Source organism: Oxyura jamaicensis, chromosome 5 (genome assembly GCF_011077185.1).
Source record: "Oxyura jamaicensis isolate SHBP4307 breed ruddy duck chromosome 5, BPBGC_Ojam_1.0, whole genome shotgun sequence".
Lineage (NCBI taxonomy): Eukaryota > Metazoa > Chordata > Aves > Anseriformes > Anatidae > Oxyura > Oxyura jamaicensis.
The window spans coordinates 29400323-29412852 of NC_048897.1; the positions used below are offsets into that span (position 1 = coordinate 29400323).

Here is a 12530-nt window from a genome sequence, read left to right on the forward strand (position 1 = left end):
CCTTGAAGCATGAAGGGGAATTTCTCTCCCTTTATGTCTCAGAACAACCCCCTGAGCTGCGTGTGGTAATTTTTGAGTCTTCCTTGCAGTGTGGGATCAGAACACTTGCTGTTATGATGAAACCCTGTCTTTTCCAAAATGCCGTTTCTTTTGTCTTCTCCTACACCACAGCAAAAGGACAGGCTCGTGCTTTCTTTAAATATTGCCAAATTTATGGCAGTGTAGTTATAAGGTGATGCATGTCACGTGGCAGGCTTGGTGACCCCTCCATCCTACTGTAAGGACGAGAAAAAAGACCTTCCTCTCTACCACCCAGCCTTGGTGCCCCTGAGATGGGCCAGGGTGTGCACCAGTCATGAGGTATCCTTTAGGATAAATTAGGTATCCTCGGTGTAGAGGTGGGGATGGTCAATGCCTTTGCTTGCTGCCTCACATGAGGGTGTCCCCAGCTGACAGTGTGGCTGCCAAGAATAGCCCTTCACCCGTGGCAAGTGGATTTAATTAATACAGCTCACCACAGGTCTCTCCATGCTGCATGTGTCAGCCGGCGTCAAGGCTAAGCACAGGCGACTGCACAAAGATCCTGGCAGCTTTACACCTGGGAACATGCTCAGGGCAGCTCACCTCCCGCTCAGGGATGGCCCGAGGCTCAGAGACCCCATCTCCCTCCTGCCTTAGGGCATCTTTCCCTGCCTTCTTCATGGGGTGCCGATGAACAGCCTCAGACCTCCTTAGTTTGCCTGTTTGCAGACTTTAATATACATCCCGTAAATGTTGTGTCATGTCCCATAAATGTGGCTGCCTTGTTCAGGTCCATAGGAAGAGGACAACAACCAACACTTTCAGGTGCAGGCTGCCTCCTGAGAGTCGTGGGCTCTGTGAGGATTTCAGTGGGACAGGGTGAGTAAGGAGCACCCAGGCTTGGACCTCATCTGAGAGAGGCCCAGCCTTAAGGCACCCAAGCCCAGCCTGTCCTGCTCCTATCTCAGGCACAAAACCTGGCTCTGCTCCCAAACTCAGGCTGTTTATTGAACCATCTTCACCAACACCTTGTGACCAGCTATGTAAGACCAGTGAGGCCATCTCTTTTCATTTTGGCTAAGGAGCTTTTCCCTGAGCACATAGACAGCTGTGGGCACTGCTCTGGGGTTGGTCCTGTGATGCTGTGGAGGGCCCCATACTATTTAAAAGCAAAGCATCCATAAATTCCCACATGGAGCCTGCTGGAAGGGGATCCCCAACCTTTCCTCCAGCCAGGGACAACATGAAGTTGGTGCAGCCTATGTCTACATAAGTCACTGGCATCAGGCAGCGAGGATAATTTCAGCTCTGACTTCTTGCAGCCTTGGTTGTGACATCTGTGTGAGTTGGGGATCACATGAGGCCAATAATTTCCTTCTCTTTTGTCATTCTTCCAGTCAATGATGGAGAGCTTTTCCCTGCAATGCTGTTGCAAAGAGACAATGGAGCAGATTACAGTGATCAATGGGTGATTTAATCACACTTTGTGCATTTTGCCTGCAGGTAAGGGGAGTCTTCACTCCACACGTGTGGAAAATGGGAAAAGCAAGGTGCAAATTCTCAAAAATCCGGACAGCTGATATTGCTTAGCAGTACTGTTGTTTCTCTTTTCTATCTCAATGTCTCCTGATGAGAGTTTAGTGTTAATTCTGGTTAAGAGGATCATATGCTCTTTCAGGAATCACGATTTGTTTTGGGCTTTATTCAGGTATAAACTAGAGCTTGCAAAAACTTTTGAGTTTCCTTGTATGCCCCTAAATTTCCTCACCAGGGGCCTCAGAGGCTGTGATTAAGCTCAAGCCCACGGTTGTCACCTGTCACAGTTATGTTGCAGCATTGCTGGGCCTGGCCACACACCTTCCCACCCCGTCACCTTTTCACTCTCTGCCACTGCTGAAGCAAGGCAAAAAACACTTTTTGTTGCCAAGTAGATAAATCGGGTTACTTCAATTCTTGTTTCTTCCAGTCTCGAAAAGCTTGTTCTCTCCTGTTACTCACCCTCTGCTGCCATCCTGGGGCCACTTCATCAGGCATCTGTGCAGCCTCTCCTGCGTGCCTCTTATCTAGACCCATTTAGGCACACAGGCACACTGATTTTCCCCTATAGTGGGGGCATTTCAGACCCGTTGACGTTATTTGCAAATGAAAGGAAATAGCATTAGTCATTTTTAGCTCCCTATATGTTGTTTGTGCTTTTTTAATAAACTTTCCCCCCCTCTTTGTTCTGTTCCTGCATTGCCATTCTCAGCTGAAGATGTTTGCAGTGGAGCAACACCAGCAGTCCCAGCTGATCCTTCCACCAGTGATACTATCATAAAATAAAAGTACAGAAAATATAAAGATGTAAACAAAATTCCAGAGAATTGCAGACATTGCTAGCATCACTGAGGGTTCCCAGAGCTGGGCTGGGTGCTCAGAAGAGCTTTCAGATGCTGTGAGAGAAGGATGTGACTCAGTGGATCTGCACCTGGTTGTACAGAAAGGAAATGTGTTGACTGGGGCTGTAACACTACAGAAAGGGGCATCAGGGAGATAGTGGAAGGGTTGCAGAGGAATGACAACTCTAACAGTGCTGAAGAAAGCAGCTGCAAGGGCTATGTGTTGCAGAAAGGACAGAAAACTGGTTGGGAAATGCTTGAATGCGTGTAGGACTGACCTGGACTGTCTCAAAGGAAAAAATGGATTCTCTATCCAACCGGTGGCCATGGCACCTCCCTGTCCTCCTGTCCTGGAAAGGGACAGCTTTTCCATGCTGTTGAGTCCCCTGTCTTGTGTAGGGGTATAGCTACAGCCTACAGTCACAGTGCTGAAGCTTGCTGCTCATCAGTGTGTGGGTTATTCTTCCAAGGGAAAGATGAGGGGGGAAATTAGGTTCCTCCCAGCCCTCTAGCATGGGGACGCCCTCTGCTTCCCCAAAAGAAAAAAAGGTTAAGTAGATGAGATAAAGTGTAATATAATTTCTATTTCTCCAGTAGAAAGATATGAAGATTTATTTATAACAATTAATCCTCCCAAGCTACTTTATACAACATAAAAAGTGGAGAGAAAGAGCATAATCCTATTTTCTCCCTCCATTTCCATGTCACCTGTAGTAGCAAAGATTGAGAGCAACCAGCTCTGAAACCCAGCAAAGGCAGGGGATATATCCAGGATGTTTTCCTGCATGTATCAGTATGCTTCTTTCTTTGAAGTTGTGATACAATTTATTCTCACCAAACCTTTCCCAGAAGTGGTTGTGAAACCACAGCTTGAAAAATATTGTCCTTTCCTGCAAACCCAGACCAGTCCTACTGATCAGACAGTGTTTGCCCTAAGAAAAGTGACGTGACATGTTGTTTAGCCAAATCACACTCATCAAATCATCCTGGTGATTGCAAACAAAACCCGAGACAGAATATAAAAGAAAAAAAAAAAAAAAGAAAAAAAAAAAAAAGGAGGAGCAGAAGATTAAGCTCATATCAAGAGCTAATTAAAGCCAGGAGGAGAGATAATGATGACAACCATAGTGAATCAATTGGTACAGGGATGTTTGCCCTACAAATTACTCTCATTAAACACACAAACAGGAATTATTACACATCAGCAGAAATATGGTCTATTGAACAGTTGTGAATGACCCAATTGGGTTTAGAGAGTAATTAAAAGGACATTTCTGTCCGGATGTGTTATTTGCTGTTAACCATGATTACTCATATTCATATCTTTACTCAAATAATTGCTTTTGATAAGGGCTTCAGATTTATAGGGGGCTGCGGAGAGAAGTGGGCCAGTGGCGCATCGTCAGCTGTGGGAGAGCTGGGAGCCTGGAGTGACCACGGCGTGGTGAGTACAGCTGTGCTGACGCTGTCAGGCTGGATGGGCTGCCTCTCCCTTGCTTGCAAGGCTTGGGTGGTGTATTTCAGGCCTCCGCGATGCTTTGCTGAGCTACTGCCAGTGTTCATCCCTCTCCTGAACAGCAGTGATGATGATAGATGGTTTTGCTCCTCAGGAACAGCCAGTGGGAAGAACAGAGCCAAACAGCAGCTGAAACAGATTGGTTTCCGGAGATACATGGTCCTTAGTTTTAGGGAGGGATAGGCAAGAGCAAGAAGGTGCACCAACTGGCTGTGTAGTGCTTGCAATGTCCCTTTTGGGAAGGTCTCCTGGCAGTAGTGCTCCTTCAGGGTGACGGCAGCTTTGATTCAGCAAAGCCTGTGGGTGCAATGTGACATTTCAGCAGCAGGATTTGTCTGCTACAAGGGGCTGAGCTGTTCCCAGGTCCTGGGCTGAGTCGGTGTGCACTTCTTTCAGCTAAAAGTACTAGCAATCTAAGGAGTTTGCATTTATTGAGAGCCAGCATCACTGGGGAGGGCAATAAAAGATTGGAAAGTCAAGGAAGTTAAACAGTGTTGTAGTGATGAAACTCAAAATCTACCGTCTCGCATTGTCTCATTGATTAAATATAAAATAACTGTGCAATACAAAGTAATCATCAATCATTACTGACACAGAAAGGAAGCTCCTCAACCACCATTACCGTTCCAAGAGACTTCAGCAAACAATCTGCATGCGGAAGAGATCATGTCCAGAAAGGGAAAAGACAAGTCGATCCCCTTGGCTAGCAGCCAGCAAGATCGTGAAGAGAGGGGAGACTCTGGAGCTAGGGCTGGTGCTTAAAGTGGGCTGTTAAATGTGGTGCTCCAAGACAAAAACTTGCCCAGGGATGGCACAAGAAAGGCCAAAATGCTGTGTTGAGATGCTGGCCGGGTGGGGCAAGGCACTGCATGGCAGGTCTTATACTGATTAAGGATGGGCTCAGGGTCCAGGTTACCCTTCCCTGAGGGGTGGCACAGTCTATTCTTGATGTCTGTTTACAGCTCCCTCACATTCCTTGAGTGGGAAGCATTAATGTGGAGTCTGTGCTGTCTGGACTGCCGTAAGAAACTGATCTTTGAAGTGTCTTTCTTTTCTATTTCATCCCCTCAAAACCAAATCAGGCAGGAAAACAATGTAAAAGCATCAAAAACGTGTGTGAGGTGAAGCTTACAGATTCTTAATCACGAACTTCTCTGCCAGACCTCTTTTCTCTGCTCTGCAGCCCCCAGTTGTGCTGTGGCTTACTGCAAATGCACTTCTGCATAAATCCCCCACTCTTCTCCTTCCTCATCTTGCCTCATCTTATCTTATGGTATCTCTGGATTAGAAAACAGTCCCAGGAGGGTGGCTAGAAAGTGTTGAGGAAACTGTCAGTCCTTTAATGCTCTTTGTTCCGTTTAGTTTCAGACTAGAATAAAACCAAAGTGAGAAGACTTTGATTTTGGGTTAGCAAGTACAGTCTGAGAGTTTCCAGGACAGTGACTAAAAATCAAGGTTTGCTTCTTTGCAGGAGGAAGACAGGATTATTGAAAATTACAGGTATGTTTTCTGCGTATTCCTTGGGAAAATGTGAGCACCCTCTTATAAAGGCACATACACATCTCTGCAGGCATAGTGCTGTGAAATGAGGTTGGAAATAAAAAGAAAGAACATGCAATGGCTTGTGATAAGCAAAATGCATTTTTCTTTTTATTTCAGTTAGAAAACAAAATACAAGGTTTTGCTGTTACTGACAATGTGCGATTTCTTTTTTCCCTCTTGAAAGATTAGAGGATAGGCAGATATCAGTGCACACAAGAGTCCTTCCCTTCCCCTGTGAGTGGATGAATTCTTCTTTGCTACATGCCAATCTTTTTGCCTGATAACTTAGGGGAAAACAAAACAAAAACAGACAAACAAACAATGACAACAACAGCAAAAAACAGATTTCTCCTGGGCACCCTCTAGGTATATTAATAACTGTCTGTGCGGGATGTTTTAATGGGTGTTTTAAATCCTCTCCCTGAAGACTCATCTCTCAGACACTCATAGTGGAGTGGAGGTTATTCCACAGAGTTGTGCCACCGATGGATTAACTCAATGTGATACCTTCCTGCTTATTCAAGGTGTATTATACTGACTCACAGCAATACTCCAGCACGAACATCATCTCAAACGGGCCCCTCAGATCCATGCACTGGGACTACGTGGTGGTAGTGGTGGTGGGATAATGGTTACAAACATTTTACAGATGACTGGCAACATGAATGAATTGTTCATCTTCTGTATTTTAAATAAATACTATCTTTGCTGGCAAGAATTCCTGCTAATTTAGTTATAGTGATGTTATTTATAAAGCCTTGTCTTCTGTGTGGCACGTGAACTGTACCAAAGATCAAGGTCATTTGTTCTGCTGGTCATAAAACCTTGTGCTTTAGTTTAGGAGCCAACATGTTTTCCCTGATGACTGGTCTGTGGCAGCTAATTATTCCCATGATTGTCCTGTCTCACTTCTCAGCATCTCTTCCATCCCTGGAGAGGTAAGCATTTCTTGTGCCTCTGCTTCCTTTTTCTCCATGGCTTTTTGTTCAAAGAGCCTGCTAACTATAAAGCCAGCCTTTTATCTTCCTTCCAGAAGTTGCAGCTGCTTGGTTGTTATTTTTTTTTTTTCCCCTAAATTGATTTAGCTAAAGGAATACAAATGTTGTAAATACTTTTTTTCTTGCTTAAGATTAGAAGATTTGACGTGATTCAGAAGAAAAATCAGAAACCCAAACAGACCAAACTACAGCAAAATAAATAAATAAATGAATAAATACACTCTTGAGCCTGTTTCCCTACTAGATACTTATGGTAAAGGTGGAAGGTTCTGTTTTAGTGTCAAAAAAAAGTAACCCTAATCTTACCTGTAAGACCGAGGCAGAGTTGCCTCTCCTTCTGCTTGTGCGGGGGCAGTTCAAGCTCAGAGAGACCGAAGGACTCAGGCTGGAGGAGGACACAGCTGAGACCCTTGCAGCCCTTCCATGGTCACCATCAGAGCCTGGTCCAGCTGCCCTAGTGCCACTACTAGCACAAACACAGTCACACAAAAGGGTCGCTCCTGAGACTCATCCAGACCAATATCATGATCCAAGACCTTTTATCCTACCCACTGTCTAGTCTGGTTTGAAGTTTGCCAGCCTTGGTTGAACATTTCTGAGGCTTTGAGCACTTTTTCAATGCCTTGTCAATCAGCCACCTGTGAGTCTTCGGCGCTGCTGCCATTACCTACCAGGTCCTCAGGGTTTCTGTATCTGTGTGTTCAATTTCTTGAGGTGAACATGTTAGAGCAAGGGCAGGTGTTTTTGCTGTGCGATGGTTATCACAGGCATTTATTTTAAACTCTTAGTAAATATTCTTTAAAAAAAAAAAAAACTTTTGCCAAATTACTACAAATTCTTGTCTATCTTTCCTTCAGGTAGCAGTTTTAAATGACCATTTTCCTCCAGTTTTGAAACCATGTTTTTTCATCCATTTTTTATTTTCTAACAACCTAGGACTGAGAGACATGCGGATGGGCTGTTCCACAGTGAGCTCAGCAAGATGAATGACAATGCTTATGTGCAGCAGCTAGTGAAACACCTGGTGGGCCTCAAGGAAAGGTAGGGAAGAGCTGAAACCAGGCTCCTGGGGCAGGGTAGTCTCCAGTGGGAGGTGGGAAAAGAAGCCCATGGGGCTGAGATGCCTCCAGTTCCAGAGCCAGCCTCAGTGCTGGCCTCATCCAGAGGCTGCTGCTGATGAGGGGAGACAGAAGCGCAGGGATACAGGGCTCCTGGATACTGGGGCGAGAGAAATTTCAGAGTCTTGGGATAAGTCTCATGGCTGGGAGGAGAAGCTGTTGTATTTTGCCTGATGCAGGTCCCAGAGGCACTCCGATGGGCTATTTACCAGTGAATACAGCAAGATGAGAGGAAATGCCCAGGTTCAGAAATTCATCCAAAATCTCATGGGCCACAAGCGCAGGTAAGAGCTCAGCTTCTTCAGGGAGAGGAAGGCAACGTGGGCATCGCATGCTGCAGGGAGCAGGCCCCAGCTCCAAGGAAAGGGGGATGGCATAGACAGTGGTTTGGAAAACTCAAGACAAGAGCAAGCTGGCTGGGGCTTGGTGTCCTCCTGCGAGGCCACAGTGGAGCTGCTGTGCAATAGTGGAGACGCCCCACCAGCACAAACCTTCTGAGTGTGGCAATTTCTAAGCATAAGACAACATTATCTGTGGCATATGCCAGTATCAAGCTTAATCCATAGGACAGAAAACTTGACACCAGATCACAGGTTGAGATTTTTTGTTTGAGTTTGGTTTAGTCTTTTGGGGAATGTTGCAGTTGATTTACCTGCTTAAAATAAAGTGTTTGAGAAAATGCTCATAGGAAAAAAAAGGTCTCTTGCAGAATGAGGGAGACCTCAGGGTTTCAGAGTCCCCAGCCATGGCTTTGCCAAACTGGGCAGGTATTAGACATAATTATATACATTGCCAAGAGGGTTCCTTCAGCCAGCTGAAATACTGAACCACTAGCTCCCACCGAAGCTCATGATCAGTTACAATACATGGCCCTCAGGGCGATACACCCCACAACTGCTGCTGTCCTTGACTCTGGTATGTTATGAAGAGAGAGAATTGCCTGCAGAGGCATCCTGCAGGCTTGGTTCTCCAAGGCAGAAACATAGCACATTGATTCCTCCCCATCTGTTCAGGGTGTTCTGATATTTTCTAGGGCATGCACTAATAACCAAATCCTGGCAGATGCAGTAGATTTTTAATTTCCAGTTGCTGGAAGCAAGTATATATCCATGGGCTGAAGGACATGATGGTACTGGGTAATGAGGCAGCATTCAAGTGCTTATTAAAACCTATCCTCTTGCCAGTTAGAGAACATCTGACCCTGATTTGAAGAGGATACCTCTTTCTTTTCCTACACAGCTAAGTGTCAGTCATCAGGTTAACAGAGCATGGCCCATGCAGCAGGTTGCTGGTGGGGTGTACCTGCCTTCCAGAGAGCAGTGCTGCTTTAGAACTGTGGTGGTCACAATATTTTTATTTTTAATTAATATTTTTCTTTATCTAAAACAGCTCTCCAGGCCTAGTCAACACAGATGTGCAGATGAGAGAGGAAGAAGACAGCAATGTGGACCTTTGCTTTATGTGGCTGTACCAGAGCTTTCTGAACACAAGGTAGGAGGGACAGACTTGTCACCTTGGCACTTCTATGGCCCCAACCACCAACAGTATTGAATTCAGAATTGGACTTTCAGGAATTTGTAAATGTGCAGTTTTTTGCTCTGACTGCAGAAGTCTGATGTAATGCAGTAGCTGTGGGGTCTGTGGGTCCTTGCACTACAGGCTCCAAATGGCTCAGCTGATATCCTCAAAAATATCCACACCACTGGATTTATGAAATTGCCCATCTTTTAAAACCACTTCTTTTCTCCCCATCAGCTCAGTAAGGCACTGTCTTGGGAAGCGTCATTGCTGAACTGCAGCCCTCCATCACACAGTTCTGTACCGCCTGCCACTCTGCCAGCAACTGCACTCCCAGAGGTGGTTTGCAGAGCTAGCAAAGCAAATGCTTTGGTCTAACTGCAAGACAGCAGGCAGCTGTGTGCAATCTCAATTGATTTCCATGCCTTCATTTACAGTAATCTCAATTTCTACTTGCCGACCCTGCCTGGCACTCAGTTTTGCTTTATCTAAAGCAATGTTGACACTGAGATTTACTGCTAAGTAGTGCCATATAAAAGCCAGTTATTAAAAATAATAAAACCCAGGGAAATGAAATAAGATTCTTTTCTAATTGCAAAGCTGCTATTCTGGACTTAAAAAAAATAATAAATGCACATCTCACTAGGATGCCTGATCCAACAATTAAAATAGAAAACCTTTGCTACCATGTTTTGGTTCAGTTACTGATTCAAACACACACCTCAGGATGGCTACTCCAGCACCTGGATATTGTGTCTTCCCAATGACCAACCACTTTCAACTAGACACCTCACTTTTAAATCACTAAAACTAGGAGGAGTAAGCTGGCCCTTAGTACTTTCTGTCCACATTGCCTAGAATAAATGAGGATGATCAGAGGGCTGGAACACCTCTCCTACAAAGAAAAGCTGAGAGATCTGGGGCTGTCTATCCTAAAGAATAGAAGGCTCCACAGAGACCTTACTGCAGCCTTTCAGTAATTACAGGGGGCTTATAAGAAAGCTGGGCATACAAGGGCATACAGTGATAGGACAAGGAGCAATGGCTTTGAAGTGAAAGAGGTAGATTTGGATTAGATATAAGGAAGAAATTCTTCACTATGAGGGTGGTGAGGCACTGGATCAGGTTGCCCAGGGAAGCTGTGGATGTCCCATCCCTGGTGGTGTTCAAAGCCAGGTTGGATGGGGCTTTGGAGAATCTGGTCTAGTGGAAGGTGACCCTGCCCATGGCAGGGGAGATAAACTAGTTTACTTTTAAATGTCTTTTCAAATCCAAACCATTCTGTGATTTTATGATTCTGTGATTCTCTGATGAGACCAATAACCTTGTCTGTACATTTAGGTACCTTGCATCAGGTATCTGTGATTGGGGCCCCTCTGTCATACTTGTGGGTATCAGCTCTGAATTTTACAAGGTGGTCTTGTCACTATTCCAACAGTCTGTTCCCACAGGAATAACAAACTATTGCTCATTTTTCCCCTCCCAACAGCCATTCGGACAGTGATGCCAGGGAAGCTGCTGCAGTTACCAGCCAGTACATTTGCCCCATCTCCAAGCAGCTGGTTGCAGACATGAAGCAATATATCAACAGTTTTGACTGAAGGCAAAGGGAAAGTCAATGCTCTGTCAGAAACAGCACGGTTCTGCATGCGCACAACTTTGAAAAAAACAGGAAAGGTATTGTATTTTGCTTAGTAAAAATTCTTGAGATCAGCAAATAAAATAAAATTCTGGAAAGCAGTCAAAAGAAAAAAAAAAAAAAAAAAGCACAATAAAACCTCTTAGATGATAATCAAGAGTAAAATACATGTTAGTGTAAGCTGTTGTCAATAGGTGGAGCCTGAGTTAAGCATATCACTTCTACTGTGTTAGCATCTGGATGTGTACTTCTGAAGTCAAATAAAGACATGTTAGCTGTGCCTTTGCTTTGGCTGCAATTTGGGAAATGTGGTGAAGGTGGTACCATTACTAGGTGTCGGGAAGGGGGGAGGAGTGTTTTGGTATGCTTACCCCACCAATATACAGCAGCGTGCTGAGACTAGCTGGTGGCTCTGGCCACATCTTCTATGTCTGGGTTTCAGCACTGCCCACAACTCAGCTTTACAAAGAAGCCAGCATCAGGGTTGACTCCATTTAGCAGAAACTTGGGTGCTAGATTTTATTGCAAAGAATTGTAAAGAGAACTACACAATACAGATACACACTGTAAATACTGTTTTCACTCTACTCTGCCCTCATATTTGCTGGCCCAACCTTATCACTGCCACTAAAGGCAAAGCTCTGCTGGAAGGATTTTTTTTTCCCATGATTTAATGAGGTTTACATGTTATCCCTGCACCATGCTGCCTGGCAGAATCATAGAATATCTTGAGTTGGAAGGGATGCACAAAGATCACCAAGTCCAATTTCTGGATCCCCAAAGGACCACCCAAAAATCAGACCATTGTCCAGGGGCTTCTTGAACTCCAGCAGGCTCAGTGCCATGACCACTGCCCTGGGGAGCCTGTCCCAGTGCCCGACCACCCTCTCGGTGCAGAACCTTTCCCTAACCCCCAGCCTGACCCTCCCCTGTCCCAGCTCCATGCCGTCCCCTCGGGTCCTGTCGCTGTCCCCAGAGAGCAGAGCTCAGCGCCTGCCCCTCCGCTCCCTGTGAGGGAGCTGCAGGACGCCATGGGGCCTCCCCTCAGCCTGCTCTGTGTGGGCTGAATAAACCAAGGGACTTCAGCTGCTCTTCATATGTCTTCCCCTCTAGACACTTCACCATATTTGTAGCCCTCCTTTGGACACTCTCTAACAGTTTTATATCTGTTTTATACTGTGGTGCCCAAATTGCACACAGTACTTGAGGTGAGACTATACCAGGCAGAGTAGAGTGGGACAATCCCTTCCCTCAGTGGTTAGTAATGTCATACCCCAGGATATGGTTGGCCCTCCTGGCTGCCAAGGAACACTGCTGTCTCATGTTCAGGTTGCTGTTGACCAAAACCTCCAGATACCTTTCTGTGGGGCTGATATCTAGAATCTCATCCCCCACTCTATACCTACAGCCAGGGTTGTCCCTTCCCAGGTGCAGAATCCAGCATTTGTTCTTGTTAAAATTCATATTGTTGGTGGTTGCCCAGCTCTCCAACCTGTCTAGATCTCTCTGCAAGGCCTCACCACCCTCAAAGGAGTCAGTAGCTCCATCCAACTTGGTACTGTCTGAACTTGCTCAAAAACCCTTCAAGTCCTACATCCAAATCATTTATGAAAATATTGAAGAGGACTGGTCCTAAAGTGGAGCCCTGGGGAACCCCACTAGTGACAGGTCACCATCCCAATGTAACCCCACTTACAAAAACCCTTTGGGCCCGACCTGTCAGCCAATTATTTACCCATCTTATTATGCGTTTAACCACCTGGCAACAAGGGCTCCCTTCTCTGCAGCACTTTCTGGCCA

The 12530-nt window shown here is 45.5% G+C and overlaps 1 protein-coding gene across 3 annotated transcripts; it reads left to right on the top strand.

The window, feature by feature from the left end:
- The first annotated feature begins 3773 nt into the window (after positions 1 to 3773).
- On the top strand, positions 3774 to 11008 carry LOC118167369 (glucagon family neuropeptides-like). Of its 3 annotated transcripts, none has more exons than XM_035326694.1 (6): positions 3774 to 3843; positions 6294 to 6395; positions 7392 to 7496; positions 7753 to 7857; positions 8963 to 9064; positions 10581 to 11008. In XM_035326694.1, exons 2-6 carry the CDS (start codon positions 6307 to 6309, stop codon positions 10690 to 10692), a joined length of 513 nt encoding a protein of 170 aa, XP_035182585.1. In that variant the 5' UTR covers positions 3774 to 3843; positions 6294 to 6306; the 3' UTR covers positions 10693 to 11008. The 3 variants fall into 3 exon arrangements, with proteins under 3 accessions (XP_035182585.1, XP_035182584.1, XP_035182583.1); XM_035326693.1 differs by having other exon boundaries at positions 3807 to 3843; positions 6299 to 6395; positions 8960 to 9064; XM_035326692.1 differs by having other exon boundaries at positions 3828 to 3843; positions 8960 to 9064.
- The last annotated feature ends 1522 nt before the right edge of the window (positions 11009 to 12530 follow it).